This window comes from Argentina anserina, chromosome 3, assembly GCF_933775445.1.
Source record: "Argentina anserina chromosome 3, drPotAnse1.1, whole genome shotgun sequence".
In the NCBI taxonomy this organism is placed as follows: domain Eukaryota; kingdom Viridiplantae; phylum Streptophyta; class Magnoliopsida; order Rosales; family Rosaceae; genus Argentina; species Argentina anserina.
The window spans coordinates 14,625,794-14,652,218 of record NC_065874.1 but is presented as its reverse complement, the minus strand read 5'-3'; the positions used below and the strand labels follow the sequence as shown (position 1 = coordinate 14,652,218).

At 39.6% G+C, this 26,425-nt stretch overlaps 1 protein-coding gene and 1 long non-coding RNA gene across 2 annotated transcripts; both read left to right on the top strand.

Moving 5' to 3' along the window:
- Positions 1-1,974: 1,974 nt before the first annotated feature.
- Positions 1,975-22,026, top strand: LOC126786335 (AUGMIN subunit 4-like). The gene is made up of 4 exons (XM_050512131.1): positions 1,975-2,296; positions 2,374-2,439; positions 2,917-3,053; positions 21,482-22,026. The coding sequence occupies exons 1-3, from the start codon at positions 2,060-2,062 to the stop codon at positions 3,013-3,015; spliced, it is 402 nt and encodes a 133-aa protein (XP_050368088.1). The 5' UTR covers positions 1,975-2,059; the 3' UTR covers positions 3,016-3,053; positions 21,482-22,026.
- Positions 22,027-22,228: 202 nt separating this feature from the next.
- Positions 22,229-23,809, top strand: LOC126786339 (uncharacterized). Its single transcript, XR_007671187.1, has 4 exons — positions 22,229-23,029; positions 23,218-23,286; positions 23,364-23,415; positions 23,761-23,809. It is a non-coding gene; the product is annotated as an uncharacterized LOC126786339 (long non-coding RNA).
- Positions 23,810-26,425: the final 2,616 nt, after the last annotated feature.

Below are 26,425 nucleotides of genomic sequence, written 5' to 3'. Positions count from 1 at the left end.
CATGGTAAACTCATTTCATGGCGTTTTATAACTGTCATTAAAAAGTTTTTATGACGTTTTTCTGCAGTCATTGAAGGATATCCCTACGATGGCACCCGTATAGATGTCGTTTGGGATGACGTTGAAAAACGTCATGAAAGCCTTTTCATGATGTTTTTCAAACGTCATTGAAAGATTTTATGTAGTAATGAGTGCTTTTGAAGGAAGTATATCATCAAATTGGTATTAAATCAGATCAATACGGAATGAAAGTGCATTATCAGTATAAGAGCAGCGTAGGGGTATGCAACACAATGAAGATAGTTGACAGAGAAGATGTAGCAAGTTGTGTTTGTGATAGTCTTTTCAGTGCAACCCAACAAAATTCCATTATACATTACTCTGGAACAGATCAGGAAGTGAAAGTAATCAAGACATGAACATTAGACTTGACCCTCCTATTCAACACATCTAGCTAATGCATTGATTTTGGCGTATGCAGAGCCTATTTGGCCAATTGGAAATAAAAATGAGTGGGATCACTAGTACACAAAGACACATCAATGTCGTTTGAAAAACACCATCAAAAGTCTTCCATGGTGTTTTTCGGTGCCATGGTCAAACGTCGTCGAAAGTGGCGTCGTGCTTGGGAAATCAATTTGACGGCGTTTTTCAACACATCGATGTGCTTGAAGATGTGTTGAATAAAGTTGCCATACCACCAATATGACAAGTAGTACCTAGAAGACGTAAGACAGTGCGAATTCCTTCCGTTGGTGAAGATGCAATTAGAAATGAGTGTACAAGATGTGGTGAAGGAGGTCGTGCAACTTGCAAAAATCCAATTCCACTTCATTGATCGAATGTGATCTTCGTACTAATTTTATATCTTAAATTACGAGACTTTGAATTTTTTACTTGTTGCATGTTATTTCTTCATTTAGGTTGTTTCCCGGAATCTTGTAAACTATTAGATATTATTGATTTTTATTTTTATTCTTGGTCTAGCAAGGCCAATGGTCTAAATAGCGGTTATCGGCATCGTATCGGTTTTGTAAAATAAGAATATAACAGGGATATATCGAGATATATCGGATTATATCGGATTCATCATAATTACTATTTTAATAAAATTTATTATAGTCATGAATTTTACTACAACCAAGTACCAAATAAAAATACACAAAGGGATTTGTTGGATTTGAGGTAGATAGGTAGTGGTTTGGTTCCATATATGAAGTTAGAGGTTTCGTCTGATGATGTTTTCGGCTTCTCTGATTAAGAGCTCGGTGTTCAAAATCACTTTAAATATGAATATGAAGTTTTTGTGTTCGAAGAAGATGAAGTTTTTTACTGATTTAAAGCGCATCGCGTCTCAATTTTAGATTTTATCATTTTTTCTTTTCTCATAAAAGTAAAACGATGACATCTTTATTTGACATAAAATAAAAAAGGTCTGATTTTTAACCTTATATATCAGATTTTGACCATAAAATTATCGGTCAACGATAACTTGAAAGGATATCTAGGATATCGTATCGTTTTCTTAATATCGGAGATATATCCGGATATTTAGAACAAAGAGCAAGGCCTCTCGGAAATTTTGTAAACTACTATGTTGGTTTTTATTTTTATTCCAGGTCTATTAATGCCATTTGAGGTTACAATGAGTGTTAGAGGGTTAGTCTTCAAGTATGTATATTTAGTTAGTGCAATGAATTCTGTTTAAGATTGTTAATTTGTAAGTCTCTGCAAATGTGTTTGTGTCATAAACATAGTGCGCCGCTTTCTCGGCATAAAGTGCAATTATGCTAAATATAATTTTGTTTTTTGGATTTAGACAAGACTTTTACTTTACAACTTTATTTTGATTTTCTATGGTTATAATTATTTATAAGGGTATAGTGGTCTAGTTCACTCTTATTTTAGTTAGTTTTCAACAAGTAGAAAAAATATGGCTAAAAATCAATTTAGTAATCAAAATATGGTTATTTTTCTAAATTTCTCATGGGCAAACACAACACTTCAAAGGAACCTATTTTTGGAATCGTGGTACTCTGTCAATTTGAATTCTATGTGAATGGTTTGGAATGAAGATCAAACAAAGAACAAGGACATCATCAGGAGACGACAACGTTTTGGAATCATAGGGAAAGCCGCAGAAGAAAAAGAAGATCAAGAAATGTTGAAGAGACAGCAACTACATGAACAATGCCAGTTGCATGATTTGAGCCAAGTCATTGATCACCTGGGCCGCCACTGCTTCGCTCCCGATGATTCTCTCGTCTCCAAATCCACTTACTACGACCTCCAACACGTACTCTCTCTCTCTCTCTCTCTCTCTCTCTCTCTCTCTCTCTCTACATTAGTGTACCAAATCGAATTGTACTGTAGGCAATTTACAGTGAGGCGATTGCAATGGTGGAAGACTATCACCAAGGCTGGGGGAACCCTCCTCAGGTTTGTGTGATTTTTGTTTTGATTTATCATAAAAAATTCGGAACCATTGATGAAGCATCATCTATTGGACTATATCTATATACTTGCTGGGAACTACACTATGAATGTTCAGTTGCCGAGTCAAAATGAAGCATATCATGATCCTCATGCAAATGGATTGTTTCATGAAATATATGGCTTATGATGAGACTTTTAAAGAGACTTGGGATGACATAAATTTAGTAGTAGTAATCCATGGTAGAATATTTACTTCGAATTTATTCATTGTCTGAACTCTGAACAGATACATGCGTTGATGAACTTTATAAGCTATTTACTTTGGTTTTCTTTAAAGGCTAAAATAGATCAACTTTCCCTTTATGCATATGTAAAGAGCCCTTGATGTAATTGTGGGTCAATTGTATAATTCTCTGATACATGTTAGCCATTTAAGTACTATGCAACTGATGGGAATTTGCATTTTCATGTCTTTATCAGCTGTATGAGACACTGGAGCATCTTATGATCACTGCTGAAGCCGCTCAGAAGTTGAGGCTGCTTCTGCTTTCTAAAGACGGTGATATTCATGATGAATAAATTGAAAGTATAGTGTCACAAAGTTCCACCAATAGTCCATGTAATAACCCTAAATTTACAAACAATTTTTTTGAGTGATTGGAATTCTATAAAATTGTGAAATTTAAATAGAATGAATGTGATTGGTTACGACGTTACGAAACGAGTAACGGATACGTTTTCGGAACGTTTAATTCGAAAAAACGTTACGTTTCCGCAACGTATTTATCGACTTTTATTCCGTCGCTCGGTTGTGAAAATTTCCTTCATGAAAGTCGTAGGGCTCGTCGATACGAGTTCGGGGATATGTGACGCGTTGTAATCGGACGTAGTACGTAAAAGTTATTAACGATAGAAGTTGTTTCCGATTTTGGAAATTAGTATATAAAGGAGGTTTTATCAGATAGGGTTTCCAAAAGTGGAAACCCCTCACTCACTCTCTTCTTCCGCCTCCCTCCTGTTCTCTTTCTCTCTCCCGAGTCTCCCTCTCCCTCCCTCACTGCCCACCGGCGATCTAACCTCACCGGCTGCCGTGAGTCTCACCACCCACCCCAAAGGCGTCGCACGACCACCCTCAGTCACCCCTGGACACGACGAGCCGCGATTCGCCACACTGAAGCTCTCCGAAGACATCAAACTTCTGCAGACCGCCGCCGTTCGAATCACCATTTCTGACGACTCAAGGGCTCCGGGGAGAGCACCTCAACACCGATCCTCACCCTTGACACCCTCAGTCACCGAATTAGGGGTCAAATCGCATCGGTTCGAGTTCATCCCGAAGGATAGAACATCGTCGGCGATCTGAGCCTCTCCGTTGCTAGATCGGAGTTAGTAGCTTCAAATCAAGGTATGGATGATATGATTGATGGATTTAGTGTGTTTGTTGTTGAATTTTGAATGGTTTGGAGGCAGATCGGAGGTGGTGAGGAGGAGGGGATACCACTGCTTAGAGGCGACGCGTGGGAGTGCGTGGGTTAGCTTAGGAAGGGTCTGAGGTTGTGGGAAGAAAAAGGAGGAGGAGGAGGAGAAGAGATTGGACCCGGCGGTGGCGTGATGCTCGCCGTGGTTGGTGTCGGCGCGTGTGCCCCACGCGCTGCCACAGTAAGTGGCGTGTGAGCGCCACGCGTGGCCTGCCGGAGGTGGCGCGTGTACCCCACGCGCCGCCACTTGCGGCGGTGTGAACAGTGATTCCGAGAAGGGTATTTTGGTAATTTACTTACGTACGGTAAATGTAAATGTAAATTTTATTTACGTACGGTAAATGTAAATTAAATTTTACGTACGGTAAATGTAAATATAAATTACTTTCAGTAATTGTAAAAAGTAATTTGTAAAAGGTAATTTAGTAAATTTTATTTACTGAGATTGTATTTACATTTGAATAATAATTATACGTACAGAAATACGTAAACAGTATGTACTCGTACAACGATAAGTATTGGTTATGTATTTGTACATTAATACGTGAATAGTACTGTGAATAGTAATCGTGAATAGTAACAGTGAACAGTAACACTGAAAAGTAAATTCGTAAGTCCCAATACTCTGATCCAATGGTCCGCTACCATATGATCCAAGCGTCATGGAATGATAGCACTAGCAGGTCACTCATGTCCTTGACCAACCTCAACACACGACTATCGTCTCTAACGATAGCAACAAGATCAACTTGTCTTTCCAGTGGAGCAGCCTCCTCATAAAGGTTCTCCACATTGCGGACTCGGCCTGCAGCCCTAACTCGGCCTCGACCTCTTGTCCGTCCTCGGCCCTGTCCACGGCCATTTTCCAAATTCATCACCATTTAACAATTAACGCTCAGTCATACATGTGAAGTCTCGAATTCGACAAAATAGATCCAACCAATATCAATCATGAAATTTCTGAAGAAGGTGAATCATCGGAGTATCGTCACAATACTCTCTACAGGACCAAACCATAAGGTATGGCTCCTAACACTCTCGCGTACCCGACAACATATCTATACCGAGGAGCATGTGATGGGAGCCCGCCTGCAGTCGGATCATCGCTCCTGGATGGTATTGATAATCGCCAAATACGCACTTAGGCTCTGATACCAACTGTAACGACCCCAAAATTTCGAGCTTAAAAACTCAAAATTCTAAAGTCGTTAAACACCAAATAATCTCAAATAAATCGAAATCATTAAAGCGTAACAGCGGATCACATCTGAGTTTAAAATATAACTCAGTCAAGCCGATTATTACAAACCCAAATGATAATTCAACATATAACAAATGGAATTGTATAATCCTCACAACAACCTCACAAATAAAATCACACCAAATCACACACACAATCCACGCTGGAACCTCACCACGACTGGATGCGATCGACTTCGAGTCTTCGGAGTCGTCACTCAATCACCACTACTCAGCACCTGCGGAAGTATCCCCTACACCATTGAAATTGGTGCACCGGGATTGCAACACAAACCCGGTAAGCTTTACAGCTCGTATGAGTAAAATATTAAAATAACTCTCGTCTCATAAAAGACACAACTCCACATCAACACAGTAAAATGGAAACCATGAGAAAACGAGCAACCCATCTGGTTACACTAATACTTTCACAAAATGGTAACTAATGAGCGCTGGTACACGTCCGTTACCCCTCACTTAGTATACCGCTGATGTTGGGTAACCACCCGCCACCCAACATCCAAAACAAGCTGAGTACCCATGATCAGATAACCACCCGTTACCTCATGCAGTACTATGGCAGACAGACTAGAGCTCTAACTGTATCGTAACTTTCGCCCGGCCAAAGGCTAGGTTCCGACTTGCCTCACATGTACAATAATCTCACATCATATTGTACCACAAATCACGTCCGAAGACAAATCACAATATTTCACATTTTCCGTGATAAAATCATGTACAATAATCACTCATCATATTGTACGTTTTAAAACTTTCACAATATATCCATAATAAAAATCATAACAGTATATTATATAGCAAACTATATATATTCGTATTTATTTACCATTTATACCGCATATACATAGTCCACTATATCCTATACATGTCATATTTCATAAACACCTGAAAAATTACGTACGATAATCTCACATCATATCGTACCATTGAAATCACATACACATGCACAATTTTTCTGTCACCGAAATGACTATTTTCAATGAATTAATAACAGTAAGTAATTTAATGAACTATATATATATGTACTTATTACCATTTATACTGTATATATGTAGTTCACTAAATTATATACATGTTGTAATTCATTTAATAAACACACTTGCAAAAATGTTGAATCACCGCGAGGGTAGATTCGTAAATTAGTGAGATTTTACTCACCTTATTGACTTGAGCGTAAATCCTCAATTTCCGATAATACTCCCTTTCCTCGATTTAGCGATCACCTTAAAAAGATAAAAACCAGCATTTAGAATCGTTTCGTAAACCTTTAAATGCCAAAACAGTAATATACGGTTACTGTTCAGCAATTTTGGTTTATACGAAGTTACTGTTCACGGTTCACTATTCACGGTTACTGTACAAATATACGATTTATACGTATTTCTGTACGTATAAATATTAATACGTATTCCTGTACGTATAAATATTAATACGTATTTCTGTACGTATATATATATTAGTACGTATTTCTGTACGTATAATTATTAATACGTATTTCTGTACGTATAAATATTATATACGTATTTCTGTACGTATAAATATTAAATACGTATTTCTGTACGTATAAATAATAATACATATTTCTGTACGTATAAATATTAATACGTATTTCTGTACGTATAAATATTATATACGTATTTCTGTTTAAAGGTAAATACAATCTCAGTAAATAAAATTTACTAATTACCTTTTACAAATTACTTTTTACATTTACCGAAAGTAATTTATAATTACATTTACCGAAGGTAAAATTTAATTACATTTACCGCAATAAATAAAAATTACATTTACTTTTACCGTACACAGTAAATTACAAAAATACCCTTCTGTCAAAACTTACTACACCGCCTCACCCGGCGGCGCGTGTGGCACACGCGCCACCTCCGGCCGGCCGCGCGTGGGGCCCACGCGCCGACGCCAACCAAGGCGCGTGTGATGCCACCGTCGCCTCCAAACTCTCCCCCTCCTCCTCCTCTACCTTCCCACGGCTTCAATTCCCTCCTACGCTACCCTACACCATCCCACGCGCCGCCTTTAGGCGGCGGTACCCAATCTCCTCTAAACCTCCTCCAACCCCCTCCGATCTCCACACAACCATCCCAAAATCATCCAAAATCCACACACAACATCAATATCATCAATCCTTACCTTGAATCTCACGGTAGAGCTCTTGAATCGACGATGAAGGTGGAGGAGATCGAGCAGCAGTGGAGGCTAGCGGCTCATCCCTTTGGCGCGAGTGCGAGGGTGGGGTGGGCGGTGGCGTGCTCGCCCGAGCTCGTCGACGAAGGAACTCGGGTTTGAGATGAAGAGAGGGGACCTCGAGAGAGGGAGAGAGAAGAGGAAAGGGAGGAACTCGGGTCGAGAGGGAGAGGGAAGAGAAGAGAGAACCGAGAGAGAAAGGGAAGAGAAGAGAGAAGGATGCTCGGGAAAGAAGGAGAAAGAGAGAGAAGAGAGAGATCCGAGGGAGAGAGAGAGAGCGTGCGGCGGGGTGGGTGAGAGAGAGGGATGAAGGGGTTTCCACTTATGGGAACCCTAATTGATAACATTCCCTTTTATACCCCCTCCCAAAATCGGAAACTAACTTCCGTCGTTAACAACTTTCACGTACATCGTCCGATTAGGACGCGTCACATGTCCACGCACTCGTATCGACGAGCTCTACAACTTTCGTGAAGGAAGTTTTCGAAATCGAGCAACAGATTAAAAGTCGATATAAACGTTCGGAAACGTAATGTTTTTCGAATTAAACGTTCCGATAACATATCCGTTACTCGTTTCCTATCGTCGTAACCAAACACATCAATTCTAATTAAATTCCACAATTTTAAAGAATTCAAATCCACTCAAATGTTGTTTGAAATTTAGGGTTATTACAATCTACCCCCCTTAAAGGAATTTCGCCCCGAAATTCAAGCTCACTCAACAAACAACTGTGGATATCTAGTCATCATGTCTGACTCTAGCTCCCAAGATGCATCACCCTCATCATGGTGACTCCACAACACCTTGACTAGCCCAACTTCTCTCCTCCGTAGCTTCTTAGTGGATCTATCCAGGATACGAACTGGCTCGACAACAAAAGTGGCATTTTCCTTCACTTCAATGGTGCTATGATCGATCACATGTGACTCATCTGGTACATACTTCCTCAGCATGGAAATGTGGAAGACGTTGTGAACGCCCGACATGCTAGTAGGCAAGGCTAGTCGATATGCTAGTTCGCCCACTTTCTCAAGTATCTCAAAAGGCCCAACATACCTCTGCCAACTTTTCTTTCTTGTCAAATCTCACTACACCCAACTTTGGCCCAACAGATAGGTGATCGACATGGTCTACCTTAAGTGCCTCATAGGGTACCATGCCGATGCTGGAATGGTAACTGTCGTTGTAGGCGAACTCAATCAATCTCAAATGATTTCACATCTACCTTAAAATCCAGCATACAAACTCTCAACCTATCTTCCGTTACCTCAAACTTCCCCCATCAGACAATCTGTCACATCTCCTAACAATAATAGTCGCATGTGAGCTACTCAAAATATAATCATCCTCCCGAAACATAATGATGTTTTTCAACATGGAGGCGTCTACGCCCTCTTTTGTCTAGTTCACCACTCTCTTGCGATTTGACAGACTATCCTCACGTCATGAGTTAGCTCATACCACTAAGCATGGTCAAAACTCTCAACATCTAACATGAGTCAAATCAATGATTAACACATGCCTACTACTTACATCACACATAGTGGTTTTCAAATAAACGTGCTTTATCAAGACAATACCTTCATGACTTCACCACAAATCATCGTTAGAATAACGAACCTACCATTCCTTCCAATCAACAAAATAATCCCCTTTCATGATCATCTTATTATAACCATAAAAAGTTGTCGTGCATGATACCCACTCAAGTACCATATTTGTATCGGCAACACGATAAGGAAATCTTAGCTCATCGAGTTCACAACCACCACAGCACACCACCTTGGATTAAGAATTACTCTCCAAAAGTTTCACCAGAGAATCGACTAATATACGCACAAGGCAGTAGAGAACCTCTACCGCCACCACAAGAGCGACACATCACGCATCCCATCATACTCACCAAACTTACCGTCGAAAATTAATTACAACTTCTTGCTTCCATGAGTGGTATGCCACAATTTGGGGTTCAGACAAGAAGGTGATTATCTCACATCGGTGGAACATGAAAATCAGGCGAACTTTACAGCGCGAAATCCAACACGACCACAACTGAGACATACTTTACCCCCTGGTTCATACATGCCTCAAATGCAAGACATATGGTCCACACAAATGCCCCCGTGCATCATCTAAGATATTGGTTCCTCCCACCGTTGCAGTACTAATAAATTTAGAAATTACTTCAACAGAACCCGATATTAGGTACACCATCCCCTCAAAACTAATCCAAAATGATCGCTATACCACCACTCTAAACAGTTGTTTCTTACTTTCCTTAAGAACTCTCCTGGCCAACGCATTCGGCCAAAATAATTTCTCTGCAAGCAGTAATATAATTGGGTACTCTTTATTGTAAAATTTATCCCTTGTTGAACACTTCAGTCAACTTCTCCTTATCCAACAATAAACAATCTGATGCATAGAGGAAAAGAACCTCTAAGTCTCCAACATTAACGCCACTTGTACTTGAAAAGAAAATCTGATTCTCAACCATTTCTTTACCGGTTGGAAGGTGCTTGTCACGAAAAATTCATTAAAACACCACTAAGCTAAGGTCATTTCATACCTTACCTTCAATAGAGTCACTTCACCGCCATTGCGTCTCATTTGGACCTGTGGCATTGTGAAGTTCCAATCCCCAACACCAAAATAATTTAATCCTGAAAGATCAGCGTTCTTATTTAAATGCTCATCTAGCAAATAATTAATTCATATCACCACATTGAGATTTCTCCATCACCTTATATTTCTTGCTCAGCCAAGAACAATGTGTAACATCAATTGTCTATAGCCGAACCAAAACAAGTTTGGAATGTCACGTCGACAAAAAGTGAATCTCAATTCAATAATTGTATTACCACTTTATGGACGTATCATACGCCCTACCACTCTGTTACCAACAGCGTTAGAGATGCTAGTCACGAAAATTTTCGTTAACCACCTCCAACCTATGGTCTACACATCTCTAGATTAGTTGCATAACTAAAATCTAGTCCTCAACATTTAAACACTGAACCTCCCTCAACATAGGGTCAACGTTCTCCATCGAGTCTCCTTGACAGTTCTCTGCCCTGATAGGAAACTATATATTTAAACCTGTTAGCATTCCAGTATCTGGATCGCTTGTCCAACTCAGAGAGTATTGTAGCCTCTCTAAACTGATTGCACCAGTCATTTAGTCTTGGAATTCATTTGTCCCATCCATACGGCGTCTTCGTTATAGGTGCTAGAACACAGTGTCTCCGGAACGTCTCACTTTACTCAGACATCACAATGATCTGTGATAGTTACTTCAGATCCACATACTCAACATATGCTATGACTCAAGCTCTCATGGCATTATCCGACTCGAGTCAGAGATACGACACTCTGGTTTCCTGGGTCTACGAAAGAACCCACCATGTCAAAACAATCAATCACTGTGTACTGCGGCCTCAACCAATCGATTCCTCAGACCACATCATAGTGTGGTCCGGAATCACTATCAAATAAGCAGAGGACTCTTTACTTCCAATCATAAGAGGATAAGCCTTTCATTGTTTCCAATTTCGAGGAACACTCCAAAAGTGAAGTGACACATAAAGAGTTCCCATAGGCGTAGGAATCAATCCTAACCCCTCCACTGCCAACTATCAATAATGAATATGGCTATCATCCTCTTTCTAACTCATAGTACTCAATCATCACCAAGTAAGTCCCAATACTCTGATCCAATGGTCCGCTACCATATGATCCAAGCGTCATGGAATGATAGCACTAGCAGGTCACTCATGTCCTTGACCAACCTCAACACACGACTATCGTCTCTAACGATAGCAACAAGATCAACTTGTCTTTCCAGTGGAGCAGCCTCCTCATAAAGGTTCTCCACATTGCGGACTCGGCCTGCAGCCCTAACTCGGCCTCGACCTCTTGTCCGTCCTCGGCCCTGTCCACGGCCATTTTCCAAATTCATCACCATTTAACAATTAACGCTCAGTCATACATGTGAAGTCTCGAATTCGACAAAATAGATCCAACCAATATCAATCATGAAATTTCTGAAGAAGGTGAATCATCGGAGTATCGTCACAATACTCTCTACAGGACCAAACCATAAGGTATGGCTCCTAACACTCTCGCGTACCCGACAACATATCTATACCGAGGAGCATGTGATGGGAGCCCGCCTGCAGTCGAATCATCGCTCCTGGATGGTATTGATAATCGCCAAATACGCACTTAGGCTCTGATACCAACTGTAACGACCCCAAAATTTCGAGCTTAAAAACTCAAAATTCTAAAGTCGTTAAACACCAAATAATCTCAAATAAATCGAAATCATTAAAGCGTAACAGCGGATCACATCTGAGTTTAAAATATAACTCAGTCAAGCCGATTATTACAAACCCAAATGATAATTCAACATATAACAAATGGAATTGTATAATCCTCACAACAACCTCACAAATAAAATCACACCAAATCACACACACAATCCACGCTGGAACCTCACCACGACTGGATGCGATCGACTTCGAGTCTTCGGAGTCGTCACTCAATCACCACTACTCAGCACCTGCGGAAGTATCCCCTACACCATTGAAATTGGTGCACCGGGATTGCAACACAAACCCGGTAAGCTTTACAGCTCGTATGAGTAAAATATTAAAATAACTCTCGTCTCATAAAAGACACAACTCCACATCAACACAGTAAAATGGAAACCATGAGAAAACGAGCAACCCATCTGGTTACACTAATACTTTCACAAAATGGTAACTAATGAGCGCTGGTACACGTCCGTTACCCCTCACTTAGTATACCGCTGATGTTGGGTAACCACCCGCCACCCAACATCCAAAACAAGCTGAGTACCCATGATCAGATAACCACCCGTTACCTCATGCAGTACTATGGCAGACAGACTAGAGCTCTAACTGTATCGTAACTTTCGCCCGGCCAAAGGCTAGGTTCCGACTTGCCTCACATGTACAATAATCTCACATCATATTGTACCACAAATCACGTCCGAAGACAAATCACAATATTTCACATTTTCCGTGATAAAATCATGTACAATAATCACTCATCATATTGTACGTTTTAAAACTTTCACAATATATCCATAATAAAAATCATAACAGTATATTATATAGCAAACTATATATATTCGTATTTATTTACCATTTATACCGCATATACATAGTCCACTATATCCTATACATGTCATATTTCATAAACACCTGAAAAATTACGTACGATAATCTCACATCATATCGTACCATTGAAATCACATACACATGCACAATTTTTCTGTCACCGAAATGACTATTTTCAATGAATTAATAACAGTAAGTAATTTAATGAACTATATATATATGTACTTATTACCATTTATACTGTATATATGTAGTTCACTAAATTATATACATGTTGTAATTCATTTAATAAACACACTTGCAAAAATGTTGAATCACCGCGAGGGTAGATTCGTAAATTAGTGAGATTTTACTCACCTTATTGACTTGAGCGTAAATCCTCAATTTCCGATAATACTCCCTTTCCTCGATTTAGCGATCACCTTAAAAAGATAAAAACCAGCATTTAGAATCGTTTCGTAAACCTTTAAATGCCAAAACAGTAATATACGGTTACTGTTCAGCAATTTTGGTTTATACGAAGTTACTGTTCACGGTTCACTATTCACGGTTACTGTACAAATATACGATTTATACGTATTTCTGTACGTATAAATATTAATACGTATTCCTGTACGTATAAATATTAATACGTATTTCTGTACGTATATATATATTAGTACGTATTTCTGTACGTATAATTATTAATACGTATTTCTGTACGTATAAATATTATATACGTATTTCTGTACGTATAAATATTAAATACGTATTTCTGTACGTATAAATAATAATACATATTTCTGTACGTATAAATATTAATACGTATTTCTGTACGTATAAATATTATATACGTATTTCTGTTTAAAGGTAAATACAATCTCAGTAAATAAAATTTACTAATTACCTTTTACAAATTACTTTTTACATTTACCGAAAGTAATTTATAATTACATTTACCGAAGGTAAAATTTAATTACATTTACCGCAATAAATAAAAATTACATTTACTTTTACCGTACACAGTAAATTACAAAAATACCCTTCTGTCAAAACTTACTACACCGCCTCACCCGGCGGCGCGTGTGGCACACGCGCCACCTCCGGCCGGCCGCGCGTGGGGCCCACGCGCCGACGCCAACCAAGGCGCGTGTGATGCCACCGTCGCCTCCAAACTCTCCCCCTCCTCCTCCTCTACCTTCCCACGGCTTCAATTCCCTCCTACGCTACCCTACACCATCCCACGCGCCGCCTTTAGGCGGCGGTACCCAATCTCCTCTAAACCTCCTCCAACCCCCTCCGATCTCCACACAACCATCCCAAAATCATCCAAAATCCACACACAACATCAATATCATCAATCCTTACCTTGAATCTCACGGTAGAGCTCTTGAATCGACGATGAAGGTGGAGGAGATCGAGCAGCAGTGGAGGCTAGCGGCTCATCCCTTTGGCGCGAGTGCGAGGGTGGGGTGGGCGGTGGCGTGCTCGCCCGAGCTCGTCGACGAAGGAACTCGGGTTTGAGATGAAGAGAGGGGACCTCGAGAGAGGGAGAGAGAAGAGGAAAGGGAGGAACTCGGGTCGAGAGGGAGAGGGAAGAGAAGAGAGAACCGAGAGAGAAAGGGAAGAGAAGAGAGAAGGATGCTCGGGAAAGAAGGAGAAAGAGAGAGAAGAGAGAGATCCGAGGGAGAGAGAGAGAGCGTGCGGCGGGGTGGGTGAGAGAGAGGGATGAAGGGGTTTCCACTTATGGGAACCCTAATTGATAACATTCCCTTTTATACCCCCTCCCAAAATCGGAAACTAACTTCCGTCGTTAACAACTTTCACGTACATCGTCCGATTAGGACGCGTCACATGTCCACGCACTCGTATCGACGAGCTCTACAACTTTCGTGAAGGAAGTTTTCGAAATCGAGCAACAGATTAAAAGTCGATATAAACGTTCGGAAACGTAATGTTTTTCGAATTAAACGTTCCGATAACATATCCGTTACTCGTTTCCTATCGTCGTAACCAAACACATCAATTCTAATTAAATTCCACAATTTTAAAGAATTCAAATCCACTCAAATGTTGTTTGAAATTTAGGGTTATTACAATCTACCCCCCTTAAAGGAATTTCGCCCCGAAATTCAAGCTCACTCAACAAACAACTGTGGATATCTAGTCATCATGTCTGACTCTAGCTCCCAAGATGCATCACCCTCATCATGGTGACTCCACAACACCTTGACTAGCCCAACTTCTCTCCTCCGTAGCTTCTTAGTGGATCTATCCAGGATACGAACTGGCTCGACAACAAAAGTGGCATTTTCCTTCACTTCAATGGTGCTATGATCGATCACATGTGACTCATCTGGTACATACTTCCTCAGCATGGAAATGTGGAAGACGTTGTGAACGCCCGACATGCTAGTAGGCAAGGCTAGTCGATATGCTAGTTCGCCCACTTTCTCAAGTATCTCAAAAGGCCCAACATACCTCTGCCAACTTTTCTTTCTTGTCAAATCTCACTACACCCAACTTTGGCCCAACAGATAGGTGATCGACATGGTCTACCTTAAGTGCCTCATAGGGTACCATGCCGATGCTGGAATGGTAACTGTCGTTGTAGGCGAACTCAATCAATCTCAAATGATTTCACATCTACCTTAAAATCCAGCATACAAACTCTCAACCTATCTTCCGTTACCTCAAACTTCCCCCATCAGACAATCTGTCACATCTCCTAACAATAATAGTCGCATGTGAGCTACTCAAAATATAATCATCCTCCCGAAACATAATGATGTTTTTCAACATGGAGGCGTCTACGCCCTCTTTTGTCTAGTTCACCACTCTCTTGCGATTTGACAGACTATCCTCACGTCATGAGTTAGCTCATACCACTAAGCATGGTCAAAACTCTCAACATCTAACATGAGTCAAATCAATGATTAACACATGCCTACTACTTACATCACACATAGTGGTTTTCAAATAAACGTGCTTTATCAAGACAATACCTTCATGACTTCACCACAAATCATCGTTAGAATAACGAACCTACCATTCCTTCCAATCAACAAAATAATCCCCTTTCATGATCATCTTATTATAACCATAAAAAGTTGTCGTGCATGATACCCACTCAAGTACCATATTTGTATCGGCAACACGATAAGGAAATCTTAGCTCATCGAGTTCACAACCACCACAGCACACCACCTTGGATTAAGAATTACTCTCCAAAAGTTTCACCAGAGAATCGACTAATATACGCACAAGGCAGTAGAGAACCTCTACCGCCACCACAAGAGCGACACATCACGCATCCCATCATACTCACCAAACTTACCGTCGAAAATTAATTACAACTTCTTGCTTCCATGAGTGGTATGCCACAATTTGGGGTTCAGACAAGAAGGTGATTATCTCACATCGGTGGAACATGAAAATCAGGCGAACTTTACAGCGCGAAATCCAACACGACCACAACTGAGACATACTTTACCCCCTGGTTCATACATGCCTCAAATGCAAGACATATGGTCCACACAAATGCCCCCGTGCATCATCTAAGATATTGGTTCCTCCCACCGTTGCAGTACTAATAAATTTAGAAATTACTTCAACAGAACCCGATATTAGGTACACCATCCCCTCAAAACTAATCCAAAATGATCGCTATACCACCACTCTAAACAGTTGTTTCTTACTTTCCTTAAGAACTCTCCTGGCCAACGCATTCGGCCAAAATAATTTCTCTGCAAGCAGTAATATAATTGGGTACTCTTTATTGTAAAATTTATCCCTTGTTGAACACTTCAGTCAACTTCTCCTTATCCAACAATAAACAATCTGATGCATAGAGGAAAAGAACCTCTAAGTCTCCAACATTAACGCCACTTGTACTTGAAAAGAAAATCTGATTCTCAACCATTTCTTTACCGGTTGGAAGGTGCTTGTCACGAAAAATTCATTAAAACACCACTAAGCTAAGGTCATTTCATACCTTACCTTCAATAGAGTCACTTCACCGCCATTGCGTCTCATTTGGACCTGTGGCATTGTGAAGTTCCAATCCCCAACACCAAAATAATTTAATCCTGAAAGATCAGCGTTCTTATTTAAATGCTCATCTAGCAAATAATTAATTCATATCACCACATTGAGATTTCTCCATCACCTTATATTTCTTGCTCAGCCAAGAACAATGTGTAACATCAATTGTCTATAGCCGAACCAAAACAAGTTTGGAATGTCACGTCGACAAAAAGTGAATCTCAATTCAATAATTGTATTACCACTTTATGGACGTATCATACGCCCTACCACTCTGTTACCAACAGCGTTAGAGATGCTAGTCACGAAAATTTTCGTTAACCACCTCCAACCTATGGTCTACACATCTCTAGATTAGTTGCATAACTAAAATCTAGTCCTCAACATTTAAACACTGAACCTCCCTCAACATAGGGTCAACGTTCTCCATCGAGTCTCCTTGACAGTTCTCTGCCCTGATAGGAAACTATATATTTAAACCTGTTAGCATTCCAGTATCTGGATCGCTTGTCCAACTCAGAGAGTATTGTAGCCTCTCTAAACTGATTGCACCAGTCATTTAGTCTTGGAATTCATTTGTCCCATCCATACGGCGTCTTCGTTATAGGTGCTAGAACACAGTGTCTCCGGAACGTCTCACTTTACTCAGACATCACAATGATCTGTGATAGTTACTTCAGATCCACATACTCAACATATGCTATGACTCAAGCTCTCATGGCATTATCCGACTCGAGTCAGAGATACGACACTCTGGTTTCCTGGGTCTACGAAAGAACCCACCATGTCAAAACAATCAATCACTGTGTACTGCGGCCTCAACCAATCGATTCCTCAGACCACATCATAGTGTGGTCCGGAATCACTATCAAATAAGCAGAGGACTCTTTACTTCCAATCATAAGAGGATAAGCCTTTCATTGTTTCCAATTTCGAGGAACACTCCAAAAGTGAAGTGACACATAAAGAGTTCCCATAGGCGTAGGAATCAATCCTAACCCCTCCACTGCCAACTATCAATAATGAATATGGCTATCATCCTCTTTCTAACTCATAGTACTCAATCATCACCAAGTAAGTCCCAATACTCTGATCCAATGGTCCGCTACCATATGATCCAAGCGTCATGGAATGATAGCACTAGCAGGTCACTCATGTCCTTGACCAACCTCAACACACGACTATCGTCTCTAACGATAGCAACAAGATCAACTTGTCTTTCCAGTGGAGCAGCCTCCTCATAAAGGTTCTCCACATTGCGGACTCGGCCTGCAGCCCTAACTCGGCCTCGACCTCTTGTCCGTCCTCGGCCCTGTCCACGGCCATTTTCCAAATTCATCACCATTTAACAATTAACGCTCAGTCATACATGTGAAGTCTCGAATTCGACAAAATAGATCCAACCAATATCAATCATGAAATTTCTGAAGAAGGTGAATCATCGGAGTATCGTCACAATACTCTCTACAGGACCAAACCATAAGGTATGGCTCCTAACACTCTCGCGTACCCGACAACATATCTATACCGAGGAGCATGTGATGGGAGCCCGCCTGCAGTCGAATCATCGCTCCTGGATGGTATTGATAATCGCCAAATACGCACTTAGGCTCTGATACCAACTGTAACGACCCCAAAATTTCGAGCTTAAAAACTCAAAATTCTAAAGTCGTTAAACACCAAATAATCTCAAATAAATCGAAATCATTAAAGCGTAACAGCGGATCACATCTGAGTTTAAAATATAACTCAGTCAAGCCGATTATTACAAACCCAAATGATAATTCAACATATAACAAATGGAATTGTATAATCCTCACAACAACCTCACAAATAAAATCACACCAAATCACACACACAATCCACGCTGGAACCTCACCACGACTGGATGCGATCGACTTCGAGTCTTCGGAGTCGTCACTCAATCACCACTACTCAGCACCTGCGGAAGTATCCCCTACACCATTGAAATTGGTGCACCGGGATTGCAACACAAACCCGGTAAGCTTTACAGCTCGTATGAGTAAAATATTAAAATAACTCTCGTCTCATAAAAGACACAACTCCACATCAACACAGTAAAATGGAAACCATGAGAAAACGAGCAACCCATCTGGTTACACTAATACTTTCACAAAATGGTAACTAATGAGCGCTGGTACACGTCCGTTACCCCTCACTTAGTATACCGCTGATGTTGGGTAACCACCCGCCACCCAACATCCAAAACAAGCTGAGTACCCATGATCAGATAACCACCCGTTACCTCATGCAGTACTATGGCAGACAGACTAGAGCTCTAACTGTATCGTAACTTTCGCCCGGCCAAAGGCTAGGTTCCGACTTGCCTCACATGTACAATAATCTCACATCATATTGTACCACAAATCACGTCCGAAGACAAATCACAATATTTCACATTTTCCGTGATAAAATCATGTACAATAATCACTCATCATATTGTACGTTTTAAAACTTTCACAATATATCCATAATAAAAATCATAACAGTATATTATATAGCAAACTATATATATTCGTATTTATTTACCATTTATACCGCATATACATAGTCCACTATATCCTATACATGTCATATTTCATAAACACCTGAAAAATTACGTACGATAATCTCACATCATATCGTACCATTGAAATCACATACACATGCACAATTTTTCTGTCACCGAAATGACTATTTTCAATGAATTAATAACAGTAAGTAATTTAATGAACTATATATATATGTACTTATTACCATTTATACTGTATATATGTAGTTCACTAAATTATATACATGTTGTAATTCATTTAATAAACACACTTGCAAAAATGTTGAATCACCGCGAGGGTAGATTCGTAAATTAGTGAGATTTTACTCACCTTATTGACTTGAGCGTAAATCCTCAATTTCCGATAATACTCCCTTTCCTCGATTTAGCGATCACCTTAAAAAGATAAAAACCAGCATTTAGAATCGTTTCGTAAACCTTTAAATGCCAAAACAGTAATATACGGTTACTGTTCAGCAATTTTGGTTTATACGAAGTTACTGTTCACGGTTCACTATTCACGGTTACTGTACAAATATACGATTTATACGTATTTCTGTACGTATAAATATTAATACGTATTCCTGTACGTATAAATATTAATACGTATTTCTGTACGTATATATATTATTAGTACGTATTTCTGTACGTATAATTATTAATACGTATTTCTGTACGTATAAATATTATATACGTATTTCTGTACGTATAAATATTAAATACGTATTTCTGTACGTATAAATAATAATACATATTTCTGTACGTATAATATTAATACGTATTTCTGTACGTATAAATATTATATACGTATTTCTGTTTAAAGGTAAATACAATCTCAGTAAATAAAATTTACTAATTACCTTTTACAAATTACTTTTTACATTTACCGAAAGTAATTTATAATTACATTACCGAAGGTAAAATTTAATTACATTTACCGCAGTAAATAAAAATTACATTTACTTTTACCGTACACAGTAAATTACAAAAATACCCTTCTGTCAAAACTTACTACACCGCCTCACCCGGCGGCGCGTGTGGCACACGCGCCACCTCCGGCCGGTCCGCGCGTGGGGCCCACGCGCCGACGCCAACCAAGGCGCGTGTGATGCCACCGTCGCCTCCAAACTCTCCCCTCCTCCTCCTCTACCTTCCCACGGCTTCAATTCCCTCCTACGCTACCCTACACCATCCCACGCGCCGCCTTTAGGCGGCGGTACCCAATCTCCTCTAAACCTCCTCCAACCCCCTCCGGATCTCCACACAACCATCCCAAAATCATCCAAAATCCACACACAACATCAATATCATCAATCCTTACTTGAATCTCACGGTAGAGGCTCTTGAATCGACGATGAAGGTGGAGGAGATCGAGCAGCAGTGGAGGCTAGCGGCTCATCCCTTTGGCGCGAGTGCGAGGGTGGGGTGGGCGGTGGCGTGCTCGCCCGAGCTCGTCGACGAAGGAACTCGGGTTTGAGATGAAGAGAGGGGACCTCGAGAGAGGGAGAGAGAAGAGGAAAGGGAGGAACTCGGGTCGAGAGGGAGAGGGAAGAGAAGAGAGAACCGAGAGAGAAAGGGAAGAGAAGAGAGAAGGATGCTCGGGAAAGAAGGAGAAAGAGAGAGAAGAGAGAGATCCGAGGGAGAGAGAGAGAGCGTGCGGCGGGGTGGGTGAGAGAGAGGGATGAAGGGGTTTCCACTTATGAGAACCCTAATTGATAACATTCCCTTTTATACCCCCTCCCAAAATCGGAAACTAACTTCCGTCGTTAACAACTTTCACGTACATCGTCCGATTAGGACGCGTCACATGTCCACGCACTCGTATCGACGAGCTCTACAACTTTCGTGAAGGAAGTTTTCGAAATCGAGCAACGGATTAAAAGTCGATATAAACGTTCGGAAACGTAATGTTTTTCGAATTAAACGTTCCGATAACATATCCGTTACTCGTTTCCTATCGTCGTAACCAAACACATCAATTCTAATTAAATTCCACAATTTTAAAGAATTCAAATCCACTCAAATGTTGTTTGAAATTTAGGGTTATTACATGATTAGTGGAGATTGAGTGACGACTCCGGAGGCTCGAAGTCGTTCGTATCCTGCTTGTGGTGAGGTTTCTAGCGAGGATTTGTGTGTGAGAATTGGTGTGGTTTTATTTGTGAGTTTTGTGAGAGATTGTGAGGATTATTACATTCCATCTTATGTAATGTTAAATTATAAATTTGGGTTGTAATAATTGGTTTTCTGAGTTGTATTGAGAACTCAGTGATGATCCGCTGTGCACTTAAATGATTTCGATTTCATTGAGATTGTTTTTGGTGTTCTAACGACTTTGGAATTTTGAGTTTTTAAAGCTCGAAATTTTAGGGTCGTTACAGTCCTGGTACCAGTTTTACAATCGGATCAAGTTCTAACTCCAAGTTCTAGTGGTGCAAGCACATTTAGTACAACAAACAACAATCTTTCTCTCGGACCTACTCTAGTTGAGGAACCTGCACTTGGAGGCCTTCCTAGTTGCTTTCTTGGAATTACACCGGCATATTTATGGAAAACACAGTTCCAACTTCCAACAAATCCCAGTTGACGTGGTACACTGTCTAATATATATGGTTCTGCCATACAGAAGTGCCTTCTTTTCTAATTTATTCTTCATTCATTCTTGTCATTGTATCCACATTTGAACTTTGTTTCTTATAATTTATGTTATTCATTAGATATAGTCCATTATAGTATGAATGAAGATCTTATTTTGGCATAACTAGTCTTTATGTAATTAGAAGCTTCATATACTACATCATCTTTCAACTGTAGGATATGGCAGAATACCAGTTTTGTGTTTCGGATGAGATTGAGGCTCGGTTGAGAGCTCAATGTGATAAGTTAACTGATGCTTTTCTAATGGAAGACATAGACATAGGTCTCTCTCTCTCTCTCTCTCTCTCTCTCTCTCTCAGAGTAGTTATAGAGGAAACTAACGCCAGTTGTTCATTGCTGCAGATTGGTCGTCATCAGGATGGAATAATACAAATGATCAGTTACTAGAAAGGTTCGAATTACTCTTTCAATGCAAGTTTATTTTCAGTAATTTCATGTATGGATAAAGGTTCTTTCTGGTGACTTTTGATAGAAGTATTCGGCATACAACACTGTCGTGTGCTAGTAGCTGACATTAATAGTCGCAATTAGAGAACTATATCAGAAAACGTTTCATGGCCAAAGATGAAGTGTCCTATTTGTCAAGAAAGTATTTGAAATGCCATTTGCTGCTGGATCATTAGCCCCCTCATCTTTTAGAAAATCAATATGATTATAATTATGTGAGTGTCAAGAGTTTGTGATTATACTTGTACCCTTTTATAGGCCCATCCTTTGGGAGAACATATAATTATCTGCACTGCTGTCCTGTTTCATTCTTGAACTGTGTGATCTATAGTGTGTTTCTCTTTTCCTGGTGAGTATATCAGGGTAAAGTTAATAATTGAGGAGCTGGAAGGGGAGGAAGCAGCTCTGAAGGAAGATCAGTATTCAGCAGATAGAAAATTTACTGAATACTGCAACGTATGAAACAAGCACATACTTTTTGTTCCTGCACACTGATACCAGCCATATTCTGTTCACAATGATATATAACAGTCTTTTTGCACAAAACTAGGTCTTAGAGCAGATATTGGGAGTTCTTATAAAGCTGGTCAGAAATTTGAAGTTGCAACATACATATGTGTTGAAGCTTCTATTATATATTTGGAATATTTATTTACGTTTTCAGCACTAGAAAATTATAATATGCTCTAAAAACGCTGTGTATAATTACCCCGTCTGCATTTTTGTTGTGGAATTTTCTTAAGCCTTTATTGAACTAATGATCATTAGGATGAACTACAAAAGACATTCTTGTGCAAAAGATGCGAGACCATAGATGCAAAATTGAGGTTTGTTGCCAGGTTTTTCTCTTCATTATTTAAATTTTGCATTAGATTCTTTTTTTTTTTTTACGAACTTTGTTGCTTGAGTTTTCTGATATAAACAGACATTCAGTTTTGATCTCTGGCTATTACCATGATTTTCATTTATCTTAAGTTCTTAACATTAATAATATAGTAGTCCCACTCTATTTCAGGAGCCTGGAGTATGGTCTCCTTCACGACACATATTCTAAGGACTCCGTACCTGCCCTGCATAAAATAAGGTATGTTCTGATGACTCCTTTGAAAGCATATGCAGGTTAATTGATCAAGTTCATGTAATCAAATTGGTCATTTCCAGGAAATACCTTGTTGAAGCAACAAAACAAGCTTCAATCATACAAGATAAAGCGGTATGTTATTCTTATTCTGATCTGTTTCACTTTTCCAATGTGGATCTGATTTCCTGGTTAGAGTCTTCATTATTGATACATTTTCAATGATTTTAGAAACCATCCCAGATTCCTTCTAGTCATAATTAAATTCATAATGTATTATCTTTGGCATTCTCTGTTTATTTGGCTGATACTTGTTTGCATGTTCGAATCCTGATGTGCAAAACAATCAAGCAGCTGTTAATTGCTCGTGCCTCTTTTGTTTATATATCTGTTGTTTTCAAAGAATTTTGATTGGACATTATATATTTGAAGGCATCGCTCCTCCTGGCTATTTTTCACTAGTTAATTTTCTTTTACCAGGTCACTCGCCTTCAATAACATTGCAAGGCAGTACCATGATATTGTACAGCTAATGGAAATACTTAAAGGTCAACCTCCATTATTATTTGGTTTCTTAATGCTGAACAAATTAACAATCCTTTACAGAAGTTGGAAAATATGCAATGGACGATCCAACAAGTTGAGACGGACCTCAAACGCCCCCAATAACTACCCTACTTGCATGCCTGAGTGCTATAGTTCTCGTGATGATTGGGGGTGCCTACGAATGGCTTTCTTGAGAGTTGAGATCACATGCAGGTAGGGTAAGGAGTTTTTCCACTTCAATTTTGTTCATCAAACACAGAGATAGTAATTCTGAACAACACTCTCGATCATCTCAAGAACAGATTGAGCAGATGGTGGCAGCATATGCTTAATTAATTTGAAGCATGCGCTGGGTTCCATTGAAACGCCTACCTTATACAGCGAGATAAATTCATTTAGCCGGCCGAAAAAATCAATCAGTTTTTATAACGAGACGATGTGAATATCATATATATGTGACTGTTTCTTTGATTAACCAAAGAAAATACAAAAAATATGTATGTTTCTTTGAAGGTATGTGACATTTCCTAGCTGCACTAAGCAACATGTTCTAAAGAAGGAAAAAACATTCATCAAGGCTTCTTGCATCAGCAAAGACAAAATCTTGGAGTTGACATATCTTTAGTAAATGTATCTTTATTATAACTTATTGTCTGCGTAAAGAGTTGCTGAAATGTTGTACTTGGATTGATCTTATACTTTATTAAGGAAATTATATTTTGCTTATATTATGCAGTTGACTGTATAACTTTAGGAAAAATATGATTACTTGTTTAAAGCTATTAACTTTTCCTGATCTGTTGTTATCTGTCAAGAGGCTTTGTAGGATTAAATTGATTCATTTCGATTTATTGATTTGCTGATTGCATGCTGGTGTTGATCAGTATAAAAGGATAAGGTTATGCTCATGATATGCACTTCCGCACTCTGTAAGAAATAGACATATTGTGCTATCACTGTCATCTGTGTGTTATTGTGCAGGTGCTAGTGAGAAAAGCATAATACATTGGAGTCTCTATACTGTGTGAGAGTTGGAGAAGAAACATCAAGTTGAGTGAGAAGTTGTAGCTAGCTGTGTGAGAGTTAGCTGATACAAACTGTGTGAGAGTTTGTTAGAATAGGCTGAGTGAGAGCTTATTTGTGAAAACTGAGTGAGAGTTTTTTTTTTTAAACTTGATTGTGTGAGAATCAAGTAGCTAGAACTGTGTGAGAGTTCTAAAATACATGTTTGACTGAGTGAGAGTTAGACTATTGTATTTGTTTTTTTATTGAATAACGAAATTCAATCACAGTGCTTTTTTCTTCAAATTGAGGTTTTTGCACTGTGATTTGTTGCTCATTATCTCTATCTGTTATCTTCAATTGGCATTAGAGCAGGTCGCTAATTTTTTTAGTGAGATCTGTGGTTTTTATATGGATAGAATGGATAGAACAGGTGTAAATCAGGCTCCTCATTTCAAAGGTGAAGGTTTTGATCAATGGAAAATCACTATGAAATCTTTCATATATTCTGTTGATTCAAAAGCTTGGAGAAGTATTGTTACTGGTTGGAAACATCCAGTGATTGAAGGGGATGCTAAAGCTGGGACTTCACAGCATCTCAAGCCAGAAGAGCAATGGAATGATGAGGAAGTTGCTTTAGGTGAAGCTGATTGTAATAACCCGAATTTTTAGAAACTAAATATCGAGTATTTTCAAAGTGTTAAACTTGTGAAATTAATTCAAGACGACAATTGGAGGTTTGCGACATTTCGAAACGAAAACGGAAACGTTCTCAGATCGTTTAATTAGAAAACGTAACGTTACCGCAACGTATAGATCAAATTTTATTCCGTCGCTCGGTTGCGAAAACTTCCTTCACGAAAGTCGTAGAACTCATCGATACGAGTTCGTGGACACGTCACACGTTCGAATCGGACGTCGGACGCGAAAGTTATTAATGTCGGAAGTTCGTTTCCGATTTTGGAAATAGTATAAAAGGAAGGAAAAGAGATTAAAAATCAGATTTTTCTAAAAATCAGCTCGGGTTACTGTTCACCCGAGCTCGGTACTGTTCACCCGACCCAAAAAACTTCTCCGGCCGATTTCTCCACCATCCGACGTCGCCTCGTGTTGTGTCACCTATCAAACTGACGGGCTCGACGAGCTCCATCTTTTGGGCTATGCCTTGCACTCCTGCGACAACCACACACGGTGTAGCAACCGCCGGAAGTTACTGCTGTGGCGGCGCCGCCTCCTCCGGCCACCATGGCTCGAGATTCTTGGGGGGTTTTGCTTGTCTCAGTCCCAGCAACATTCCCACAAAAGGAATCGAGCCAAATCGAAGTGTAAGTACCCGAATCAAAATTTCAATTTCTAGGGTTTGTGAATAGTGCCGAATATATGTTCTTCGGTGTTTGGACTGTTTAGGCTCGGATTTAGAACTTTGTGTCAACTAGGAAGTTGTTGGAAATGTTGTTTAGGTTGTGCTGGTGAAATTTGGTGATGATTGGTGGCGGTCGGTGAACAGTAACGCCGCATGAATAGTGACTGTGAATAGTACCGGTGAATAGTACCGTTGCATGAATAGTAAACTGTAACAGAAATTTGAACAGTGACA